At 48.2% G+C, this 23879-nt stretch overlaps 1 protein-coding gene across 3 annotated transcripts in view; it reads left to right on the plus strand.

Moving 5' to 3' along the window:
* LOC144174250 (splicing factor 3B subunit 2-like) overlaps nt 1-23879 on the plus strand; it is a 53652-nt gene that overhangs the window by 3349 nt on the left and 26424 nt on the right. The window contains exons 1-10 of one of the 3 annotated variants that reach the window (XM_077702836.1): nt 6240-6360; nt 6689-6741; nt 6964-7014; nt 7188-7247; nt 7744-7869; nt 9101-9154; nt 10739-10927; nt 14615-15055; nt 17119-17287; nt 19309-19412. In XM_077702836.1, the coding sequence (XP_077558962.1) occupies nt 6273-6360; nt 6689-6741; nt 6964-7014; nt 7188-7247; nt 7744-7869; nt 9101-9154; nt 10739-10927; nt 14615-15055; nt 17119-17287; nt 19309-19412 (1335 nt within the window). In that variant the 5' untranslated portion in view covers nt 6240-6272. Of the gene's footprint in view, nt 1-6239; nt 6361-6688; nt 6742-6963; nt 7015-7187; nt 7248-7743; nt 7870-9100; nt 9155-10738; nt 10928-14614; nt 15056-17118; nt 17288-19308; nt 19413-23879 lie in introns of those variants that run through there. The other 2 variants (XM_077702837.1, XM_077702838.1) reach the window with 2 other exon arrangements.

Below are 23879 nucleotides of genomic sequence, written 5' to 3' on the forward strand. Positions count from 1 at the left end.
AATATATGTCGTTTGCATGCATTAATCCCGGGATTCGCTGTTCCACCACCTGTCCGTTTTCAATGTATGATAAACCGAATCCCAGACTACTGCCCTCTAGCGAATTCCTTCTGAACCCACCATGTAGATCATGAACAGCAGTGGAGAAACAGGACATCCTTGTTTCAAACCCTTGTCGGCGTATACCGGCCTATTGTGTGCTGCCCTCTCCCACACTATTTGCACTTGGTTTTCCCCGAATAGTTAAGGTGTCCATATTTCTCGGACCCCAAAGTGGGACGCGTGTCGGGGGGAGGGGGGGGGGGGGGCAAACTGCACTTCTTGTTACTACATCTGCAACGTGCGACCTTCCTGGTCTCGCAGGTCTTTTCTGGCAGGTTCAATACAGCCCGTTTAATAGCGAACCCGGTCTTAAAGAAATCTAGGCCATAAACAACGTAGTTTCGTTTCCCGTTACCATTTGTGTACATATATTTTATGTTGTGATATCGGAGAAAACGCATACAATGAACCGATTTCCATTTATCGGTGTTGGACTGTAACTGATACTTCTTGCTTGAATGAATTGCCCTCAACAGTTCTTCATTTTTGCTGATCAGTCTGTAGTACTATTCACACGTCATGTGCATGTTCACCCTAAGCAGCGGCATTGCTTCGAGTGTGGTCAAGTGAAGCTGCATCCTCTTTGCAGTCCACATCTTATTTAATGAGGAAAACACTCTTTCCACTGCTGCGTTTGTGTATGGCAAGCACAAATTGTTCAAGGCACGTCATTTGTTTAGAAGCTTGCTGAAGCATGTCCACTCAACGTTCCTTAAACGCAGAAGGGGTTGCTGAACGGATCGTTGGTGCATTGTACTTGAAGAAAATAGTTCAGACGATGGGAGTAAGTAAGAAACACACAACACAGGCGCTGCATGTGTTTGGTGTTACTTATTTAGTTGCGTCGTCTGTGCTGTTTTCTAGAAGTTTCTCAAACGGTTTCTTTGGCTCTTCAATTCCTTCAGCTTTTCATTCGTGACACAGGGCTTGATACCCGTGTTCCATACTTTCGGGCGGAGGCGGGACAAAACACCGTCCCACAAGCAGGGTGCCGGAACAGCGGACCACAGCCGCAAAATCGGGACATGTCGCGCCTAAATCGGGACGTCTGGTCACTTTAGATAGTTCCCTGAGTAAGTTAATAAATACTTCCCCCACTCCCTCGTCCTCCAGGATCTTCCATAGCTGCTCCTAGCGTCACTAAATAAAGGCTTATTTAGTGACGCTAGCTGCTCCCTGTTTGCGTTGTCATACGCCGCTTGCATGTTTAGGAAGGCTAACCACAAACGTCGATCTTGCTTCTTTGCCACCATAGAGTTTCTATACTTACTAACGAAGCCAGTCACGCGCCGACGCACGAAAGGGGATCACACGGCCCAACGAACCGCCCTTGCTGAAAGGGCTGACTTCCAGGACAACACCATCTTCACGGACGCCGCCTGGGATCCAGATACCTTCCGGGGAGCGGTCGCTGCCGTCCAAGGGCAGAGCAGCGGGATGCGCAGGCGTTTCAATACTGCCAAGAGCAACCTGTGAGTTCACTTGAACTGCAGGCCATCCTTTATGCACTAGAGAAGTTGACTGAATGTGTAAGGACCAGCCCACTTTCTGTGCGAGGACAAACCTTCACCGTTTTTACCGACTCATTGGACGCCCTCAAAAATCTGACGAAGACACCTAGAGCCGGCACTTTGGCGCACAACGTGAAAGTCGCTTGCGCAACCCTTCACGCAGGGATTTATACACCCCAGAAGAACTTCGACACCCCCCCAAAAAAAGATTCCGGAACCACAAGCACCCTGCCTAGGGATTTATACAACACCCCTCCAAACATCCCTCCCTCCAAACATCCATCCCTCCAAACACCCCTCCCTCCCCCCCAAAGTCGAAATTCTGCCTAAACCCCTGCCTTCACGGGCTCTACGGCGTGACGGTGTGGGTGGACTGGGTCCCGGGGAATGCGGGCGGCATCGGAAACGGCGCCCCCCATGACGCGGCGAGCGACTCGGAGCGAGCTGGTACGTTTCCGCTCGTCCCCCCCTTGACGTAGTCCCTCAGGCTCCGCTTCTCTTTGACCCGGACGAAGAACATGAGCGGATAAAGATGCAAGCCAAACGAGAACTGAGGGCGAAGTTGCCGCACTCTTGCCGCGCAATCCCCACCCACTTCCTAAAGGGCTTCCGCGCGGCGCGGAAGTGCTAATCTACAAGGCTAGGACAGGTGCTGCCATTACGGAAGATGTTCTGGCAAAGTGGCGAGCACACGCTGCATCCAAAAGAACTCGTGGCGGTGACCCACAGGCGTACATCACCTATCAGAACGAGGAGGGCGACCAGGCAGCCACTGCGACGTGCTGCACGTGCAATACCGGTGTGGGACTGCCCCGGCCTTTCACCGCTGAGGAACAGGCACAAGGGCGCCGGCATTACATCATTGGAAAAATGGACAACCCCGCCCCCTCACTTGGACGCCGCGAGCACGATCCTTGCCTTGTGGGAGTTGAAGGAACTTTAGGGAGTTCGTGCGAGCGGCAGACCTGACCGGACGATTCTGACGGCCACCCCGCTCCCTTTCCCTTCTTCCCCCTTCCCTACAGTGTACTACAGTATACAGTCAAACCCGGTTATATCGAACTCGCAAAAAAACGCCCGCGAGTTCGATATATGGCATAATTCGATATATGCACGCTGAAGAATTGGACAGCATAAAAGCACCTACCGTATATGAAAGCACTTTATTAATGAAACAAACTCACTTCCGCACGAAGTAGTCATGAATTTTCTTCTGTTTAAGCAGCTTCGCTGCCTGCGAAGCGCGTCGTCGACTGCGAAGCGCGTCGTCGCCGCAAAGCCGCGGCGACAACGGACTTCTCACCACGTTCCACTCTGTTTATAATTTCCAGCTTCAAGGAGAAAGGCAGGTTCTGCCGCTTCGCGCTAGCCATCACGGCTACACACTACAAGTCCCACACACGCCGACAATTCGAACACTCCGATCGCAAAAACATCAAAAAGAACAACGCGCGCCTCTCCAGCGACGAGAGAACTGGAGTGGCCACAGAACAGGGGAGTGGCAACAGCCTGTGATTGGCTGTCTGAGCAAACGGGGTGGGAGGGCCAGGATCATTTTTATGTTGGGGGTCGACGGCGGCTTCCCGACGTGGAAACAGCCTGAGAGAGAGAGAGAGAGAGGGGGAAAGAGCGAGGTGAAGGAGCTGCACAGGAACCGCCGGGCTAAACCACTTTTCGAAGGTGTGTCGGTGGGTTTCTCCTCTGCCGCGAGGGAAAGCCAACTTGGGGGGGCACTTTTGCGCCGCTGGCGTTCGATATATCGGTAGTTGCTGCTATTTCTGTTCGATGTAAGCGTAATTTTTGCTATACGTTCTCATAGACTACATTCCGTGCGCAGAAATAGTTCGATATAGAGGATAATTCGATGTAAACGGGTTCGATATAGTCGGGTTTTACTGTACTGTACTCCTCCATGACTGTACTCTTCCCCAACTAGGCTACCAAGCCCAATAAAGTTTCATTCGTTCATGTTCGCCACCTCTATGGATTGGCTTATTACAAATCTGATGATGATGATGATGATGATGATGATTAAAGGCCTCCCCTTTGAATCGGGGTGACGGCGTGCGCCATCTAGCCTATCTTAGTAGTTTGAATTTAAATGTAGTCCCTCAACTCGGATTTCTTTTTAATTCTGCCCTGCCGCTACCCCTGGCTGGGATGTTATTTTATCGACTTCCCTGCTTTTTTTCCACCAATACTCTAGCCGCTGCTTAGTAATACCTACTGCTGACCAGTTAATGCTTCCATCAATTGCGAAGCCCAGTGCCTCAGGAAGTAGGACTTTTCCCCCAATTCTATCCGGCTGAATCTTTTGGCATCCTATTACTATGTGGTCGATTGTTTCTTTATCCCTGCCACATACAACACATGTCTCATCCTGGGACGAATATTTGCTCATGTAGGTTCGAGTTCTCAAGCAGCCAGCCCGAGCCTCAAAGAGCAACGCACTACCTTTATTGTTGTCATAAAAGTTCTCTTTCCGGATCTCTTTTTTGCTTGCTTTGTAGATTCCCAGCGATCCCTTCTTTTCCATCCTCTCTTTCCACATGAGCGTCTCCGTTTCCTTCACTTACTTTTTAACTGCCCCCCCCCCCCCCCTTGTTTATTTGCCGCGGTCAAGGTATATTTAGTCGCCAGCTTTCGCGTCCTCTTCCGCCATTGGGTGTCCACACTTTTAAGGTACATGTACCTGTGCACTCTGGCTGCCCAGTTCTTCTCATCTAAATGTCTAAGCCGCTCCTCAAAACGTATCTTACTTTGCGCTTCTCTCGCCTCAAATGAAGCCCAACCCATATCGCCTTGTACCGCCTCATTTGTAGTCTTACTGTGAGCTCCCAGTGCTAATCTGCCGACTGCCTTTTGGTTAACCTCCAGTCCCGACAGGATATCGGACTTTAAGCATAATACGGCATTAGAGAACGTGAGCGCCGGCACCATTACCCCTTTCCAGATGCCTCGCACTACCTCGTACTTATTGTATCCCCAAAGTGCTCTATGTTTCATTACTGCTGCATTTCGTCTCCCTTTCAGTTTGAGGTGTTCTTCATGGGCATTCAGGTAGCCTTTTCCTTCATTAAGCTAGATCCCCAAGTATTTGTACTTATTTACTAATGGTATGGCTTCCTGTTGAATTCTTATTGGTGCTGTATGAGCTTCCTCGTTGAACACCATGACTCCAGATTTCTGTGGGTCAAAATGTAGGCCTAGGTACGTTGCCTCATCCCCACAAATGTCGGCCAGTTTTTGAAGGTCTTCCGCATTATCTGCCAGCAACACTATATCGTCCGCGTACATCAATCCCGGAATCCGTTGCTCCACCAACTCTCCATAGCTTCGGTACGACAAGTCAAAGCCTAATCCACTCTCCTCCAATCGTCTTTACATTCCTCTAATGTACAGTGTGAACAGCAATGGCGAAAGGGGGTACCCCTGTTTTAAACCTCTTAGAATGTACACGGGCTCTGTGCCTGTACGTCCTTCCCATGTAATATGCGCCTTGTTATCCTCATATATTGCCCTTAGCAGCCCCACAAATTCTGACCCAATCCCCTCTTCTTCCAGTATATGCCACAGCAATCCCCTATCTACGTTGTCATAGGCTCCCTTTATGTCCAGAAACAGTAGCCATGTTGGTCTGCCCTGTGCTGCCGAAATTTCGATGGTGTGGGTTATTACGAAAATATTGTCTTCTAAGCGTCGACCCGGCCTAAATCCATTTTGCAGTTCCCCTAAAATACCGTTACTTTCCGCCCACTTCAACAACTCGACTTTTATGGCTTGTATAGCTAATCTATAGAGCACTGACGTGACTGTAATCGGCCTGTAAGAGCTCGCCTTGTCCTTCTCTCCCTTGCCTTTATAAATCAAACTCATTCTGCTTTCGCGCCATTGCGTGGGAATCCTCTCGGCGCGCTCGATGGCTCTATACAAGTGCGTCTTTCCCGCTGGTCCCAAATGGTTGATAATCTCTATTGGGATACCATCCGGTCCTGTTGCCGTACTTTTGGGAACACTGTGTTCTGCCTTTTTCCAATCCAAAAATTCGATATTGATTTTTTTTTCTGTCGCTCTTCTATTGGCCACATGTGTCCGGGTAGCCGATATCTCGCGTGTTTGGTCGAAAGTATTTGCTATGACTCCATGTAGGTATTTTAATGCGCTGTCCCCCAGGAGAATATTGTTACCGTCCCCGTCCTGTATCTGAGACTGCACCTCTTTAGTCGTCGTTCCCAATGCTTTTAAATGATTCCATAATTTTTGGGGGGCGCTCTTATCCTTCTTACGTATACCTGATACCAATTTCTCACTCGCAGTTTTAATCTTTGCTTGTACTAGTTTTTGCGCCTCAAATTTCTTTTCTCGGTACCGGCTCCACCGTAACTGCACCTCTTCCTCATGATATCCCATTTGTTTTGCCTTTCTGTGCAATCTAGAAGCCCGTTGTCGCTCTTCAATAGCCAGTTTAATTTCCTTGTCCCACCAGCTTCGTGGTTTCCTTTTACCCCTCCAGCGGTTTTGTTGCCTTACTTTGTATATTTCCTTCTGTATACAACTCACAATCTACAATCTACGACTAACTTACAGCGCCACCTACCACCACTATCTCATTTTACTGGTAAGCATGTGAAGTCTAGCAAGACCGTACACTTTGTAAAAATGGCGTCCCACAGCGGTGGCGATCTCTCGAAGTTGCGCGTTGTTGATTTAAAAGAAAGGTTGACAGAGCGTGGACTGTCGACCTCAGGTATTATTACAAGTTTGTTACGTATTGTTGGGGGTTAGAAATCTCAACGTACGGGTTTGTTTTTCTTAGCTGTATCCTATGTGCATGAGACGCATGCACCGAGTTGGCGTTCGATAGTTTGGTTGACATGTTTTGCTGTGGTTTTTACACACCAGCAACTGGAATTATTAAGAGATCGTGTCACGATGACATATTTAAGCTACTTTAATTATTGAAGAATGCGAGCATTCAACTGTACGGATAATGATAATGGGCTTATACGCGCAGTTTCACTCCTAGTGCAAGAGTGTTGGTGATGGAAATTTACTTGTGCCTTTCTTAATCGCAGGACTAAAAGCTGACCTAGTGAAAAGACTGCAAGCTGCCATAGACGAAGAAAGTGTAAGTAAACGTTGTTCGCAGTCAGGTAGAGGCAGAAAATTGTGCACCTCGGATTGCTGGTTGGGCTTTCGCGTGATGATGATGATGATGATGGTGGAGGTGATCCTGGCCGTAACCCATTTGTGTGGTAGGCCCAGACCGTATAGTGAAGCATTTCTCTGTCGCTGATGATTGAGTAACGTCATCTTGTTTTGTTTGACCGCTCGTGACTTCAAACCTCAGGAAGTGCCGCAGGAGCAAGAGGATAGCATGGACACTGAAGAGGACTCCCAGGTTAGTAGCTCTTCAAAAAGCTTTTGTTGTCTAGTGGCACTGTATACGTTTACTTTTTTCCTTATTTTTTAGAGGGAGTGTAATCTATTATGAATACTGCACCCCTCTTAACCGTTACCACTGTAAAATTTGTGTAAATGACAACCTCGTCAAATTGTACCCTATTGTTTCAGGGTGCTCAAGAGTCTGCCACCCTTCAGCAAGAGGAACCAGAAGAAAAGCCAGAAGAAAAGGTGAGCTTCCTCTCTGCATGCCCCGAGGGTAGCACAAGTGATCTCATTTGAAAAAGGCGATACGCAGTCTTTGTGCTTCTATTTGTCACCTTCAGAAAAAAGAAAACCGCTATTGTAAATTGGTGTAGCGTAGTAATGTTTTTACCGCCACTTGCTCTGTGCTGGTGGCGTGTGCTGATGTTGCGGTGACTGGCATTCCTGCATACCTGATGTATGGCCACTTTGCCCTGTTTGTTTTGTAACAGTTGAGACTAAGCTTCAAAAGATGCAAGTAAAAGATGACAGTGACCTAACGTGCAAACCTTGGAGACGCTGTGTGGATGGCCAACCTCGAGTTATTCAGTGCATCTGTTGTGGTGTTGCCGGTATTTGGCATTGGGTGTTGAACGATTTAGCCTTAGGTTAATTACCTAACGTATTTCTCAGCTGGAAGTTTCAGGCGCCACTTTGGTGAACAGAGTTACAGGCCTGTGTGTCGCTTGTCCTCTGTTCGCAGGAGCTCCTTGAACACCAGAAGGAAGCGTTGGGCATCGAGCAGGTCCGTCTCCTTGAGGAGGAGAAGGAGCTTCTGGGCAAGGCCCAGCAGCAGCAGATCATGCTGGAAGCCGAAAAGCAGCAGAAGGTGAGCGGGTCGAGTTCTTCCCCCTCAGACATGTTGGACCAGATCCCTGAAATGTGTGACCAGCTACATGATTAGCTCTGTGAAGGGCTTGAGAGAAACAAAACACTAAAATTGGCATGTGCACGAGGCTTGGAGAAGAACATTATGCAGTCCAACTTATTCTCTGGGCTGTGTCTGTGAAGCCAAGGTGTTGATTTAGTATAAATGATAATTTTAAAAAAGACAAGAAGAACTGTTTTTCACTCTGGTAAGCATTATCAAAGGAAAATGTGGGGGATCAGCAAACCGTTGTTGTGGCTAAGGCCGTGAGACAGTGCTTCATAGCTGCTTGTTCTGCACGGAAAAGGTGCAACTGCATTGCCGCAGTGAGAAGTGCAGGGTGGAATGTCGAATTGTCATGTCTTACAGCCAGATTAGTTTTTAAGCCTACAGATGACCAGGGAAACTGTCAACTCATAGCGTTGTGGAATTACGTGTATAGGTACACCTCAATTTGACCATAACTGCTGCCATGTGTGGCATAGTTACCCACTACTGGAGTTCTCTGTCTGAACTCTAAGAGTGTGGTTGTGTGTAAATCAATTTCCTTGTAAAACATTTTCTTGATATGTTCTACTTTGCGAATTAATTGCCATATTTTGTTTTGTTTGTATTAAAATGTACCTGTGTGTCAACTGTGCTCGGAGGGAAGGCCTCTGTCAGGCTAGCAGCCTTTTGCCTTCCCTCTGTTTTTCTGTATTCAGAAAAATAAACTTCAAACTTCAGAACTTCAAACTCCAAGAGGTCTTTTGGTGGTCTTTCACAAGTCTGCAAAAACTTTTGCGCAATGAAGGCGTTCTAAATTCCTCCCAAGTTCCTTCCCATTCTGTCAAATCTTGGCTACAATGAAATAAATTGGTCGGCCAGAAGGCTTGTATGTTAATTCCCATTTCTTTGCATGGGATACATTTTTTTACACTGAAGGTATGTGAAAAAATGTGAATTCTTAAAGTCTGGCATGAAACTTAATAAGTGTGGGTGAATCGGGTGCAAGAAGTATCAGTGATTCGACAGTTTGCCACACATGGACATCTCGAGCATCTCTGCAGTGTCACAAGGGGTTCTTCATGCGTTCATAGTTGAGAACCAGGCAGTACATACGAGCGTGGTTTCTGAATTTCGCCCTCTTCTATTCTTTTTACTCTTGAAAGTGCTCCTGAAATGTGATTTCTTGCCCCATTTCTGCTTTCAGATCCTGGAGCAAGCGCGAATTCTTGAGGAGAGACAGCACAGACTGCAGCAACAGGCAAGTTACATTCATTGTGCTAAAACGGCTGGCGTAACCCAAGGGGGTGTTTTTACTCCATCTGTTTACAAGATGGCTCTGTTGGTTCTATCCATCTCTTCACCTCAACAAGATTCCATGCCGTTTCGTACTACAGCTAGTTCATCTGGGGGTTCTGCATTTGCTTCTTACTGGCGTCAGCTAACTGGCGTTGGTCACTCCCCGTGACAACACTGGTGCAAGTGCAGAAAAGCTTTAAGGGTACTGGCTAGCTTTTGTACACTGGAATGCTGATCAGGCCCTTGCTGAGCTGCTGGCCATTTGTTGTTCACTTTTCCGCTCTTGTCGGAAGGAGCGTCTGCACAAGCTTCGTGCGTCCTTTGTTTAAGTACAGTGCCTGTAGAGCCAGCTATGTATTCTGTTCATTTCGAGAAGATTGGCAGCAGTCAAAGCTATGAACCCAATTAATAAGCTTAAGTTTGGCATGTATGTCTGGTAACTGGCACAGACAGGTTGGTTAATGGTGGCTCTTTCGCTTCCAGCGCTGCTATGTGTACAAGATTTCCGTGTTAATTAAACATCCTTAGGTCGTCTAAATTGATCTGTAGCTTGCCATTCACTATATAGCATTCCTCGTAACTGAGCTACTGCAAGTAAGAATTTATAAATCAGTCATCTGCTGGGCTGCAGAAAAACAAACATTTCTCTGAGGTGGCAACAGTGTGTGTGCGGGTTCTTTTTTTACACCATGTCGACTTGGTTTTACAATCGTGCAATATTTCAGGTGTAATTGCTAGTAAAAAGTATTGGCCCTACAACTGACGCTCATTTTGGTGCATAAGCAAGACATCAAGAAGTTGGGTGTAGATGACGGGCAGAGGATTCCAGATCTTGCGTTCAGTAAGGTTGCCATAAGTGGCACCGAGAAGGAGAAAACTCGTGAGATTTTTGTAATGCACTGTGCAGGGCAGTGTAGTGGTAGGAGTACAGCACTGGAGAAAGCTGGGAGGAAATACTGGAAACCAAGGGGTTTGTTGACAGTGCATTTTGGTGTGCATATTTTACCTCGTCATGTAAAAGGTGTTTTGACATAAGGAACTTGATGTGTGGACTGCAGAGGAAGTGACAGGCAGCAGTGAAAAGCGTGAAAGTGAACATTTCAGAAGTATTATGCCTTGTGAGACCGCAGTATTTTGATCCATGATAATCTCAGTGCGGCCATGCAGTCTGAAAGCTGTGACGAGGTTTGTGTCATGGCTGGCATTGGCTTTATCTTCTGGCCATGTGTATGGCTAGTTGGGACTGCCTTTCCTGTATTTGAGATATAAGCACATGCGGCAGGTTCGTGAGCCATCATGTGCATTTTCGACCCGCAGGTGGCATTAGGTATTATGGCTTCCGTTGCAGACTCTCTCACCATTTTCTTCAGCGGTTATGTGGAGTGCGGTGAAGTTGTAGATGCGTAAGGGGAAAAGGAAGTGTAGGCTAAGCTTGTAAACTTGACCTTAGACAGAGAGTAGACTGACTGGTGCAGTGTAGACAGCCCTGCCTGTGCTAGCAAGATGGGCACGAGGCTGATGGTGGAAAGTCTGTGGTGTCATGCAGCTGTTTCCCGTGGCGGAGCAGGTAGTGGCTCACCAAGTGGTGACCACGCCGGCAGTGCTGGTGGCCCCAGCAGGCAGCCCACTGGCTGTGGCTACGGCTGCGGCTGCCGCTGGGCCCGCCTCGATGGTGTTGGCCACTGCCGCTACGGCTATGACCCCCGTGGCAACGGCCATCCCCCAGCTGGCACCGGTTAGTCTGCCTTTCCCCCCTCTCTTGTGGCAAAGAGGCCGCAGCCGGCTAATGGAGACCAGACGAGGGTGTGGGAGCTCCGGTAGAATTCCGTGCTTCATTCCTGGCCAACAGGGACGGTCCCTTGCCACTCTTTACCTGATCACTACCGGTGGCATTATCCGAGCGCAAACCACTTGCCCATTTGCACTGATATTTTGCATAAAGGTTGCATTGCATGGTGGAATTTTCTTAACACCGAGGTTTAACTCTGTTGATAGCGGCTATGACGACACACTGGCCAGTCCGCAGGGCTAAATTTTGCACATTTATAGCACGTTTGAGCTGTACGGTGTGCATGCATACAAAAAATTAATGTCGATATTAAAGGGACACTGAAGTGATATGTAAACATTGCGGGATTACTAGCGCAAATTGTAGTCCGGAGTCCCCAGGCCATGTTTCGACCACTCTAGGCGCGTTTACGCGATTTTATTTAGTAGAAAAACTAATTCGAAAATGCTGTCCTCCTCTCTTTACGCTCGCCCATTTTCTGTGGCGTTTTTGTGTGACGTCAGGAGGGGATGAGCTGGCAATTGGCTGGCTGCGCTACTGCACGGCTCCCCGGCCTTCAGACAGAGTCAGTCGGCCCAGCGTTTCGTCTGCCGGCCGCCGACGGGTCGTCGCAATTCGTTCGCTTAGTTGAAACGAAGCCAGGACACGTTTGTGAATGGAAGAATGTGCCTTTCTTTACTTGGTTTGTTTGTACACTGTATCTAGCTCCAAGTCAAGGTCGCTTCACACAAGCGCTGCACAAGCCCACATGCGACGCTTCGCTGACTGGTACGCCAGTAGGAAAATATAAGGCCTCTTGAAGGCGGGAGAATTGTCAGCGAAGTCAATATAGGTACTAAGGAAATAAAATCAACTGATATTTTTACCGTACAGCGTAAAACTAGGGCGTGGAGAGCACTTTTTTGCGCTGGGCGAACAAGCACAGCGGCACGGAGCAAGAGTGCACAGCGGTCAGCAGCACGACTACGCATCTGCGAACGCTTTTACGTCTACGAAATGCAATTGCTAGACGTGAGCTACTTTGGAAACTCGGGCGACGCTTACTGCACGACCGTAGTACAACAAATAGTCACCTACGCTGCTTGAAATGCCAAAACTAAATAAAAGTGTAATCCGGTTATACAATATATACCCTATATTACCAAGGCCAGCGGAGCCAGCTCCGTGGCATGGTTGTTTGGGGCGCTAGATATGCCACCGCAAGTGTTTTGCAAGTCAGGAGTTCGAATCCCCGCGGGTACGTGCTTTTTTTTTTCTGTAAGTTAACTTTTTCGTTTTCCGCCGATGTTTTCTATATTGAGTTCACCTTTTTTTGGGCCGCAACGTTCATGGCTCCACGAACTAGTTCACAAAACGCGCGCAGGCTGGCACTGGCGCGCTAGCGAGTTCTCGTTGGTGTGCTGTTGCCATAAGCACCGACTGCTTGCAGGCAGTGGGCACAGGCCAGAATGAACAGACCCTTGGCCTGGTACGAACACGCTTTTTACGATACAGGCATGAGGGAGGAAAGCTCCAAATATGGGGAAAAGCGCATGACATTTGGGCGTCTGCGGGTACGCGGAGGGCGTTCATGCACTGCGTAGGTCTCGGCTAGTGAATCTTGTGCATTTTACAGCCGACAACATGGCAGAAGCGCGGTACGATGATTACTGAGATATTGAGAATGCCCATCCAGCAACGCCATTGGTTATGTTTTACAGAACCGAAACCGAAACCGAAACTTGTTTGATTGCTAACCTTGGGCATCGTCCAATCACGGCGCCCCTCCTCCCAACGTCACAGCCTTAGTTGGTGCGGCCGCCGCAAACCGCGCATGGTAGTTTTTCTTCTTTCGCGCTTTGTAAAATAATTACGGATTTGTCAACCGGATAAACGATGAAAAGTGTGCTAATTTGAGCCAGTGTACGCAGTGCAAGCAAAAACGGGAGTTTGACAAATTCACTTCAGTGTCCCTTTAACCCTCAAATTTTGGATGCCACAATGGTACGAGAAGGCATTGCTAATCGGCGTTATGTGGTTATGGCAGTTCACGTTTTCTAAGGCTCTAAACTTATGGTTTAGAGCCTTAGCTAAGGGTCCAAACTTCTGGTGAATAGTCAAATAACGAGTTGCATGGTTTAATGAAGTCACAAATGAAACTTCGACAAATGTAGTGCTGTGTCTATTTAAACATGCCCAGGGGGTCCAAACTAGTTCCTAGCTGCCCGCCGCAGTGTGCGGCATGGCTGGCATGTATTTTGGGCACTTGACACCCCATTCGCAGTACTAGCTTTCAAGTTACCGTTGCCTTGTTTGCCTTTAACTGTCTGATGTCTAATTAAAACAACCAAGTGATTAATGACTGAATATGTGCCTTGTTTAGTGGGCTAATTTGCAAGATGTTACATGTAAGGAAGGCAGCATCTTAAAGGAATACTGACGCAAAATTTCAAAGCTGGGATATCTATGTAAAAGGCTTCCTTTGTATATGGAGATAGCTCCCAGCAAGTTTTCACAGTAACTGTTCTGTATGGCATATAAATCCACTTTAATATTTGAATGCATGAGAACGCTCAGATTGGATACCCTTTTGCACTCAGCATCAGCATGACGCCATCTACTCCTTCTGGCTTCTGGGCCAAGGCCAACGTGCTGGCTGTGGGTGGTGCGCGCTGTTCTGCCATGTGTATCAAGTCACGGTTTTGGGACTGATGTCATGCTGCCCGGCACGTGGAGGTTGTGGAGACCACGGCCGGTCTGGGTGCGCGAGCGCGCATGCGTTCACACCCGCAGTGGTGCAACGAGAACAGTGATGTCACGGGCGCCCTCCTGTCATGGCGGCTGCCTTGGTTTTCGTTTAGTTGAAGCCGAAACTGACACAAATAAATGATGCTGTAAATAATTATTTACACTGCTATCGACTGCCTAGTGTGCCATTCTATGATTAGTGGGCTGGTAGGCACCCATAGCAGCGAAAAAAAAACATAACAGGAAAATTACATGTCAGTACTCCTTTAAGAGATTATGAAGACAGCATGCAATTTTGCTTGTGAACAGATAGCCTTAGCAGAATAGCAAATATGACAAGTTTAACATGTACTGCACTAAAGTTACACGGTTACAACCATGAAAATAAGGTGGCGGAGTGGTGACTTTGTCAACGTATTTCCTGTACTTCCTGTGCCTCTGTTTAGTCTGCACCATCGAGTATGTCATTGTCTTGTGGTGTGCTATAAAATTGGGTAGTCTGAGGTAGTAAATCTCTTCTAGTGTAAATTTCCCTTTAGTAAAACTTACATCAATTTGTGCTAAACAAAAGTTTTCAGGCATAAGCTGCCCAATACTTTGAATATGTCAGAGTAGTGTGCTGTCGTCGTGGTTAGTCCTGGCACATAATAGTGAGTGACGACAAATGAGGGGCAAATATTCCTGATTTTTGCTCACATTAGTATTGCCCACGCTTGGTTGATGCACTCGTGCAAACATCTTTGCTCTACATCCTTTCATAACCTGCAACATACCAATCACCTGTTCTGTTATGCCCCCCCAAAAAAAGTATTGTATTCAAGAACAGGGGCAGTGATTTCCTAGGGCGCACCTTGCTTGACCACAGATGTCGCGCTTGAGCTGTTGCACCTGCTCTGCTCTGGGCAGGTGAGCCTGGTTGGGGCGGCACCCGTGGGGGGTCAGGGCACCACCACCATCCTGGCACCCGCCGTGGCCGTTCTTCCCCCGGCACCGAGTCCCGTCATGGTGGCCCCCGTGCCGCCACCGCCGCCTCCTCCCCCTGCTCCCCCCTCCCCTACTGCCGCCACTACTGTGGCACCCGTCTCGGCCGGGGGTGTCATGCCGCAGGCACGGATGGGTCCAGCTATGCCGAGGCCCGGTGTCATGTCACCGCAACACCTTCCCCCTCCCGGGATGGCTCCGCCTGGCGTTCCTCCACCCGGAGTGCCCCCACCCGGAGTGCCACCTCCTGGAATACCTCCTCCGCCAAGGGGCGCCCCTCCGAGGGGGCCACCCCCCGGGGTGGCACCACCTCCTCCGGGTCACCCACCGCACAGTGCCGGTGGGCAGCGCGCTCCCCTGATGCCCGTGAGTGCCTCACGTCTGGCTGGCATGACCTTGCGCGAGTGCTTTGCACTGTCTCACTTTAGTGGTGCCTCCTACTTAATTAAGGCTGCCTCGGCCTTAGTGGTGTCTGCGTAGTGGCCAAGGCTAACTGGCATTGACCCAGTTGGTATCCAAAAGCGAGATGCTCTGTACGGCATCGAGGATTGAGAGTTCATACGTACGATTGAGCATGTACCACAATTCTCAATGTCATTTAGGCTTGGATGGCTGCAACGGTGCTAGGAAGACTCCCTGGCACCAAATGAGCTCTTCCTCACTGATGCGGGCTCTGGTCACCTCGTTGCTGCTTTCAGCCACAATCCCTTCCTTATAGAAGTCCTGCATGAGATATCACTAGGATTAGGGTGGTGGTGGGAGTGATGATTAGCCTGTCAGTCGCTGTGTTTTGGTGTAGTTGCAGATCCGTGGGAGGTGCAGCTCTTGCTGCCCTTGCCCCTCCCAGGTGCCTCAGAATTAGCACTGTCAAGCCTGCAGTGCTTGTAGCCCCCCACCTTCTATCCCTGCAAGAATGCATGAACCGAATACTTTTGCCAAGCCTTTTGCATCACACTTTCAGTCGAAATTGCTTTCAGCCCAGGGTTCGTTCCCTGCCTGAGGTTTCTGTGGCCTCGATGCACACTAGGGTGTACGAAGTCTAGCAATCAAATTTGGTGAAGGCAGGTGCCTACATGAGGTAAAAAAAAATGTCCAAGCAATGCACGAAGCGAACTTCGTCGAAGAGTGAGATTGGCTGTTACAGCTGCACACCAGCAACGGACAGTCCAGATAGCACAACCTGTGGAAAGTGGAAAGCATGTGTGCAAATCATCCTAGAGGCCTTCGGGCAGTTAGACTTATGATCCCATTGTTACCTTGCAGAAACAAAAGCCAGCCTTTGCTTAGGAGATTGAGGAAAACTTTTCTCGAGGGCATAACCGCTTACTTGCAAACTACAGGAATATTCTTGTAGCCTCTCACTGCCGTGGGTTTTCGGTAAGGTTCACTTGTTTTCCTTCATTTATTCCCTTTAAAGGCACACTGGCCTCCAACTTTATTTGAGAAAAGACAGTGCCACGTTTGCCTACATTTTTAATGAAGATAAAAGCTACTGTAAAAGGTGCATTTTTTGACTCCTGGATGCTGAAATTGTTTACGCATCCCAAAAAAACATACTTGAGCGTCAAAATTTCGAACATGGCTGTTTCGATGGACATTAATGGGAGGAAAACAGCAGCAAGAGAATTGTGCAGGATGCTGTATTGCTGCAATATGGTTTTTCGGCTGCTCCATTTTGCCGCCCCCAAAACGGCTGCAAAATGACTGGCCAATTGCATCTCTGGGGCTTGTCAAGTGTAATCCCACGGCTTGCTGCTTGGTGGGAGGGCCCATTGTTGGTACTGATGATTAGGGTGAGATCGTTTGTTTCATTCTTGACCCAGAACAAAAGGGTCTGGCCTGCCAAAGCCACGTAGGTCTCGAGTGGCGGAGCCTGATGGTTGGCGAAAAGCCCCATAGCAAATGCATACCATAACTAAAGAAAAAAAAATTCTGGCCAGTAAGGTGTACATAAAAAATGCTTGGTAAATGGGAGATGCCAGAAGAATACATTAATATGTATTTCTTAGACATGCCACAAAGTTGATTGAAAGCAGCAAGAACATTTTAGTCGTACCTGGTGTTGCATCGGAGTTCGAAATTAGAAGTTTCGTTTGACGAAGCCTTGAACACATCTTTTTTTATCTTTGATTTATATCTTAACTTGTTAGTTAAAAGAACAATGGAGTATTGAATTGATCCTACACATCTACCACAAAGCACAAAACCCAGATGCTCTGCGATCCCGTGTCAAAGTAAGCTGTAGACCAATACATCACCACAGTTTGACGAACAGATAAGAGAATTAAGTATCCTTCGAGAAATTTATTCTTCGGCTAACTTTTGGCACATTGCCGGACAGCCTATTCTTCACCAGTTGAGCCTTTGTTTTTTAAGCTTCCAGTTGGTGCCTGTCGGATGGCTCGATTGTAGTGGTGCCCATTGTACAGCTGCCGCCGGGAATGAGCCTGTCTGACAAGATGGACACGGGCGCCCCCGGCACTGCCGAGATGCCTGCTGTGGAGATTCCTCAGGTGATTGAGGAGATCTTTGCCAACACCTCGGAGAGGGCACAGGAGCTGGCGCTGGCCCCGCCAGAGCCCCCTGCCGAGAAGCCAGGTGCGTGTGCTGTCACTCGTCTTGCGGAAGTACGTTTGTGTGCATGGGATCACGCTCGCTCAAAAATCAGCACTGCAGCTGTCAACAAACGATGGTCAGGATTTGAGAACGATTGCAGGGTGGAGGGGGGGACCGTGTGAGGATGTCAGGAATAGGAGTTTCCTGCTCAAATAACGCTTTTTTTTATTTGTACTTCTTTTTCGTGAGGTTTGAAGCTGTTTTGCAGTTTTTGTTCACATGCACCAGTCGATATCCTAGGATGAAACCTTGCTGGCTTTGGCTTTAATGTCGCCATGCTACTTACCTAAATTGTATGAAGATATTGCAGGCTCTGAAAAGAGCAAACCATAAGATGAGCGGGAGCAGGATTGATAAAATGAGCACCTACTCCACTGGCGTCAGACTGGCGAGAGTTTTGAAGAGAGCAGGAAGCCCCATTTTTCAAACTTTCATTTGCTCTTTACTATTCATTCTCATTAAATGCTCATCCAAGGGCTGTTTGCCATTATGCCGAGCTGTGTCTCCCTGGTTTGGTCTTTGCTTCTCTGGGATGTTCAGAAGCAGTTCTGAACAATTGGAGATCAGTAGTTACCCCAAAATATTGAAGGCCAGGCAACTTATTTAATTTGGAAACATTGAATACAGTTAAACCTCGTTATAACGAGATGGGCTATAACGAAATAATGGATATAACGAGCAAATCATAATTCCCCTTGAAAGTCCCCATAGAAGCCAATGTATTTAAAACCTCGTTTTAACGAGGTAAAATTTGCTCGTTACGGGACACAACGAACAAATTTCGTCGAGAAATCAAATTTTGAGCTAATTTTACAACAGTGCGGAACGCGGATTTGAGACAGTGAGACAGTGCGGGACGCGGCAACTGTATCAGCAGTTCAAAACTCCCGCCACGCTCGCGAAGCTGGATGGCGCGCCGTGCGGACGCTGCGCCCGCGAAGCCATTCCCACCCTCCTCTCGCTGCGCACGGCATGCAGTGGGGCCCTTCGATTTACAGTCTCGGACTCACCGCGGGCTCCACGAGAAGCAGTCTGGCATTCGATTTTCTCATGTATCCCTACGGCTTCGGGGAATCCTCGGACTACCCGCGGACTATCCGCGGTGAGTCCGAGAAGAGCCCCAATGCACACGGCGCGCGCGGTTGCGTCGCCTTCCTCTCCCCCCTCCTCCGCTGTTCGTATCGCCGACGTCGCTGCGTAGTTGTGTGTGCGTGGGTTTTGGCAGCCTTTATCGTCGTACTGTCTGCGTGATTCCAACAACGCGAGTGCGACACGCGGGAAGCGAAAGCGAAAGCCTATCACGCTTGAACAGAAGACGGCTATGACGTGTGGACGAGTACGCTGTCCACCATCGGGAGCAACCGAGAGTCCATCGTCAGCGCTGTTGCACGTGGTGTGAAAGGAAGCGCTAAGGTCAGCGTCGGAGGCACTAGATGCGGTGGACGTGCTGCGCCGCTACTTTGGCGCGCACGAGGGCGGCGAAGATGGCGGAACATAGCGGCCGCAGCTGAGCGAGCCATCGCTCGCATCAGGAAGGTGCATCAACGTCCAATTACGGACTTCTTCGTAGCCAAGTCTGTTTGAAATACGAGTTTTGAACTGCAATAAAGTAGGTTCGTGACTTTTTATTTTTACGTCCGGAATGTGTTTATTTTACTGACTACCGCCGTGCGGCAAGATGCTATTTCGTCCGCTTTTTGTTTTAGGATGGTTTTAGGTAACTACAATGCATAATATTTGCAGTAAATGTCGGCTACGGCTATAACGAAATATTGGCTATAACGAGCAAATCGCGGCGCCCCTTCAATTTCGTTATAACGAGGTTTAACTGTATTTTGATGAGTGTTTCGCTTCTTGTTTTGCAAACTTTTATCTGAAAGTCGGTTTGAGAGAATTGCTGCTCGGTGTTCTGTACACAACCTTAGTAACAGTGTCCGTGCAACTGGTGTGGGTGTGTGTGCGGGTGTCTCCAGCGTCCGTGAAATGTGTGGCTCTCTTTGCAGCCCCGAAGAAACCAGCGCAGCCCAGCAAGCCCCGACTTGTGGCCATAGATGAAGGCGACGATGAGGAAGAGGAAGAGGCGGAAGGAACCAAGACGCCTTCCGAGGTGGGCTTATTTTACCACAGGACCACACCCGTTGTTCGTAATGTTTTCACGCCTTCAGCATTTGGGAAGAACTCGTTCTCGAGGTGCTTCCTGAGTACTGTGCTTGGACACTTTGCAGTTCTGTTCTCCTAAATACCGTATTTATTCACATCTAGGCCAGCCCCGATTCTAAACTGACCCCCGAAAGTCTGAAGCCGCGAAAAAAGAAAAAGCTTACCTCGAATGTAGGCCGAACAAAAAGGCGAGGTCAGTGTTTACAAAAAGAAAACACGTTTATTGAACATGAAGATGTGGTGCTCATTCTGAGTCATCATCGCTGCTAGCCTCGTTGCTTTCTTTATCACTGTCATCTTCAAACAGTGCGCTGTCCTCAGTACCATCAAGCGCATTTGATTCAAAGCCACCCCGGACTGGCGTTGAAGTGTGCCTGCGATAAGCCTCGTTCCTTTGAAAGCTCCCTTGCTTTTGCCTGGAGCACTTCCGTCATTATGGGAAGGGCAGCTGCTCGCTGCGTCTGAACGAAGTCAGCCAGTGCCATCTCCATTTCGTGGTGACGGCCTCCTCATGGTCCGGTGAATGCCATCCTCGTTGCGGTGCACGCAAATATCCTCTCCCGTTGCGTCCTCCAATGCCGAAGTCCTGCCTGGCTTGACCGTTCAACGACAACTCCGCGGCTAAAACAACTTTTCTTTTAAAAGCGGCACTATAATGGCACCGCTTGTTTGGTGCCATTGCGCTGTCAAAGCCAAACCCCATCCTGCACGCAGGCCACTATCCACACAGTTCAAAATGGCAGCATCGCCCCCAGCCATGGAGAAAAAAAAAAGCTTAGGAGAGGCCCGAGCTATCCCCGCGCATTGGCAAAAGTGTGGAGGAAGTCACATGTTTTCGGCGGCCATTGGAAGTCGCGTTAGCAACGGCGTCCTAGCAACGGCCCGCCCGCCGTCCGCCAGTCATGGAGGAAAGGCAGCGCCTGCCTTGTCGTCCGATTGCGAAGATTGCTGCTTTGCTTTGCTGCGCTGTGGTCTTGCGGAACTCGAAAAGGATGCTGCGAGTTGCGACAGCTTCGCCGATGTGAATATGTCATTTAATTTCTACTTGCAAGGGCACCTTGTACCGCGTCAAGCTTTTGCTCCGGTCGCGATCACGTCGCGTCTATTGAAGTGCAGGTATCGTGAACGTGCCATCCCGTCGTACGCGCGGACAACCGTCAAGTAGATTTTCGGGAAGTGATACACGGTGTGCAGTGCGTAGGCGACTTGCAACCGAACGATTCGCAACTGAATTTTTTGGTTATCGCCGCTGCATGTAGTTTGCTAGGCCGGCGATGCGCGGCAGTGCCTTTGCAATTGTTACAAGGTAGATTCCCGGTTGATATAATTCCATCGTCCTATTACCTTGGTAGGTGTCCGTCTGTTGACTGGAAGAGTGCTGGATCTGGAATCTGTATCTTTTTTGTGGTCTCGCTCTGGATTGCGCTTTTCAACGCTTCAGACTGCGAGGTTAGTGTATGAACGTTTTCAGCTCATATCACCTTGAATTTATTGACACTGAGACAAGTTCAAACTTGGCGAAAAAAAGTTTATTGACGCCACCCACCCTCTTCTTTTTTTTTTGCTCAATAAAACGTTTTGCCTCCTCCTCCTCCTCCTCCTCCTTCGCAAAAAAATCTATCGAAGGCACGTGAAACATTCCACAATTTGTTAGCTTGAAATCTGCATGAAGTGCTGCTTACCTATGTATATATAGAACGGTCGTTTAATTGACTAGTCATCTCTGGGATTGCCAGTGAAACTGCAACGCAAACTTGGGCACTTTCCAGTCCGGTAGCCGCACGGCGTTCGCCCACTGTTTGCGGCGTTCTCCATCACTTGGCAACCTATAAACGGCGGCGATTGCAAACAAAGGATGAATGCACACCAATGTACAGCAATACTATAGTCAGCGGAATGATGCATTCACCGGTGGAAAGTGACGCCCCATTCCTTGCTATTGGTACCGATGGCGACTTGCAGCCTGGCACCGAGCATTGCGGCGTTGTTAGAGCGAGCCGCTTCGCAAAACTTCTGCGGCCACACTGAAGGCCGTGTAACTGCGCGTTTAGGTTCACGGTCACGCGCTGCAAAACGGCCTGCTACCTTCCTATCAGCTGATTTCCGCCGGCTCGGCGCAGGCAGATGCAGACGACAAGAGAGGCGATACAGGACGGAGGAGGCAGAGAAGGTGCACCGAGAGAGAGGGAAAAAGAGTCCGCCATTCGACTTACAAAAATGGCATTTCCGGCTGCGCTGAGTGTGACGTCAGGGCCTCTCCTAAGCTTTTTTTTCCTCCATGCCCCCAGCCCTTAATTGGTAATGGCTCGTCTAGTAATGGCTTCAATACTTTCTTTCCTGGGTGGCGCTAGCTGTGCGCCACTTTCCTCAATTTCACTTGGAAATTGGCGCGTGTTTCAAAATCCTCGAATTGAAGCCGACCCTAGAGTTTGATATAAGTATTTCAAAAAAACTATCGGCTTAGATTAGAATAAATACGGTAAGACTTGGGTAGGTTGTTGCACCATTTGCTGCACTATATGCTGCTACAAAGTCGATGTCATGTTAAGTGCCCCCCTACGCACACATGTTTAAGCTGTTTTTTGTCTTGAAGCTCTATTGTGAACCATGGCCCTGTTAGAGGAGCCATGGAGACAAAACACAAGTTTGTGTTATTCGAAAGATTTCGTGTTTTATCATGCCCCTAGCGCTTGTCCGAATGCAAACGATGCTTTATTCACTGAGAAATTAATTTAAGTTAAAATTTTGATTTTCCCGCTAAATCGTGCATTTTCGTGGTCTGCAATGACATCACAGGGCCTTGTTTACCGTTAGAGAGCCTAGATGGCGCCACCACATCGCGGCAAGCCGTTTTATGCCTTTGGTTTGTTTGTGAACGTATTTGTACCTGGCTTGTTTTGTTCATGGCGTCAATCGTTTCGTGAAACATGGTGCTCACTCGACAGATACAGTCACGTAAGACATCGTGACTTGCGTCAATCGGCCGGTGTCGTCTGGAACGACCCCAAAGCCCCGCAGTCCTGTGCAGCTAAACCAAGCATAGTGCACGCAGTACCAATAGCAGCGTATACGCATCGGTACTTCTATGTTTACGTGTGCTTTTGTAACTTCCACTGTTTGTCCCACCATTCTTACTGCTTTAAAAAGAATGTAGTTCAAATTTAAGCGTGAAAAGCACGTTCGGCTAGCTTATAAGCTCTGCCTAATTTGCGTTTGCTTTTGCCGGCTTCCGCCAGTCGCAGAGCTGTCTGGTATGACATCATAAATTCTGTTGCAGGAAATGAGCTAGTGGGTCGCACGGCCATTCCCTTTTTTCCTAATTATGTAGCTTATTTGAGCGAAGTTTACGTTAAAAGTGGTGTCAGTATGATTCTAACGAGGCAATCTTTTGAATGAACCAAACTTGTATTTTCTCTTCATTGCTCCTTTAACTCTTTCGGGACCGCCGGAAAAAGTGATGAAAAAGGGAGGTCTCGGTACAAATTTTTTTTTTTTTACATAAAGCAAAGGCACCATCTTGCCTTAGCATATACCAAAATGCAGCTAATTATATGTTCTTTTACATACAATACCAAGTTTTACTTCAACACTGACGATAGAACCATGAAAAAATCTGAAACTAAGAACTTCGTAAAAAAACTACAGAAAAATATAGAAAAAAGCGTAAATATAAAAATATTAAAAAAGAATAAAATTATTTCAGGATATACAAAATCTAACACAATGCTTTGTTTCTTCATTGAAAAAGTTTTATGTGGCTAGGTGTAACTGGTTTTTTGTTTTGTGTGTGATCTCTTTGGCACTAGGGCCATGGCTACGTCGTCGCCCAGGTACACGCCGGGCTCTTGTCTCGGCGAAAACTTGATCCGTTTCTGTGCTGGTGGCAGGAGATCACCACCATAGGTAGTTAACACCCTAGCGAATAAATATAAACCAGCCAGAACATAGTTCGAGCGCACATACCTACTCCAGAGCCAATTGAAACCGAAACCAACACCCACCTTTGAGCGCGATTTGAAGTTCCAGGCTGATCGACACCCGAATCCTCACTCGAGCTAAAATCCGATCTCTAAAGCCGCATTTCGACTCTTCACTGCCACTCTCATCGTTAAAATCCACAGTAGAAGGCGAAGATATGCGAGCCGAGACGAGGCGGATTTCTTATCGCGCTCGCACGAGTATGACGCCATGTTTGTTTACATTCGAAACCGCTGCCCGTTGGAATAAAATATCTGACGTGTTGCCGCCTGGCGATAAAAAAAGAAACTTCACAAAAGAGTAAACTCCAGTTTTCAAACTATCTCCTAGATGTCGCTAGGTGTTCCATCGAGCGAAAATTTGTATTCTGCAGGCTCGCGAAACCATCGATCATATGTGATCGATCGCCTATGGAGCGGTCCCGAAAGAGTTAAGG

The sequence above is a fragment of the Haemaphysalis longicornis genome, unplaced genomic scaffold (genome assembly GCF_048455015.1).
Source record: "Haemaphysalis longicornis isolate Haplotype H1 unplaced genomic scaffold, Haemaphysalis longicornis Haplotype H1 scaffold_3, whole genome shotgun sequence".
Taxonomy (NCBI): Eukaryota; Metazoa; Arthropoda; class Arachnida; order Ixodida; family Ixodidae; genus Haemaphysalis; species Haemaphysalis longicornis.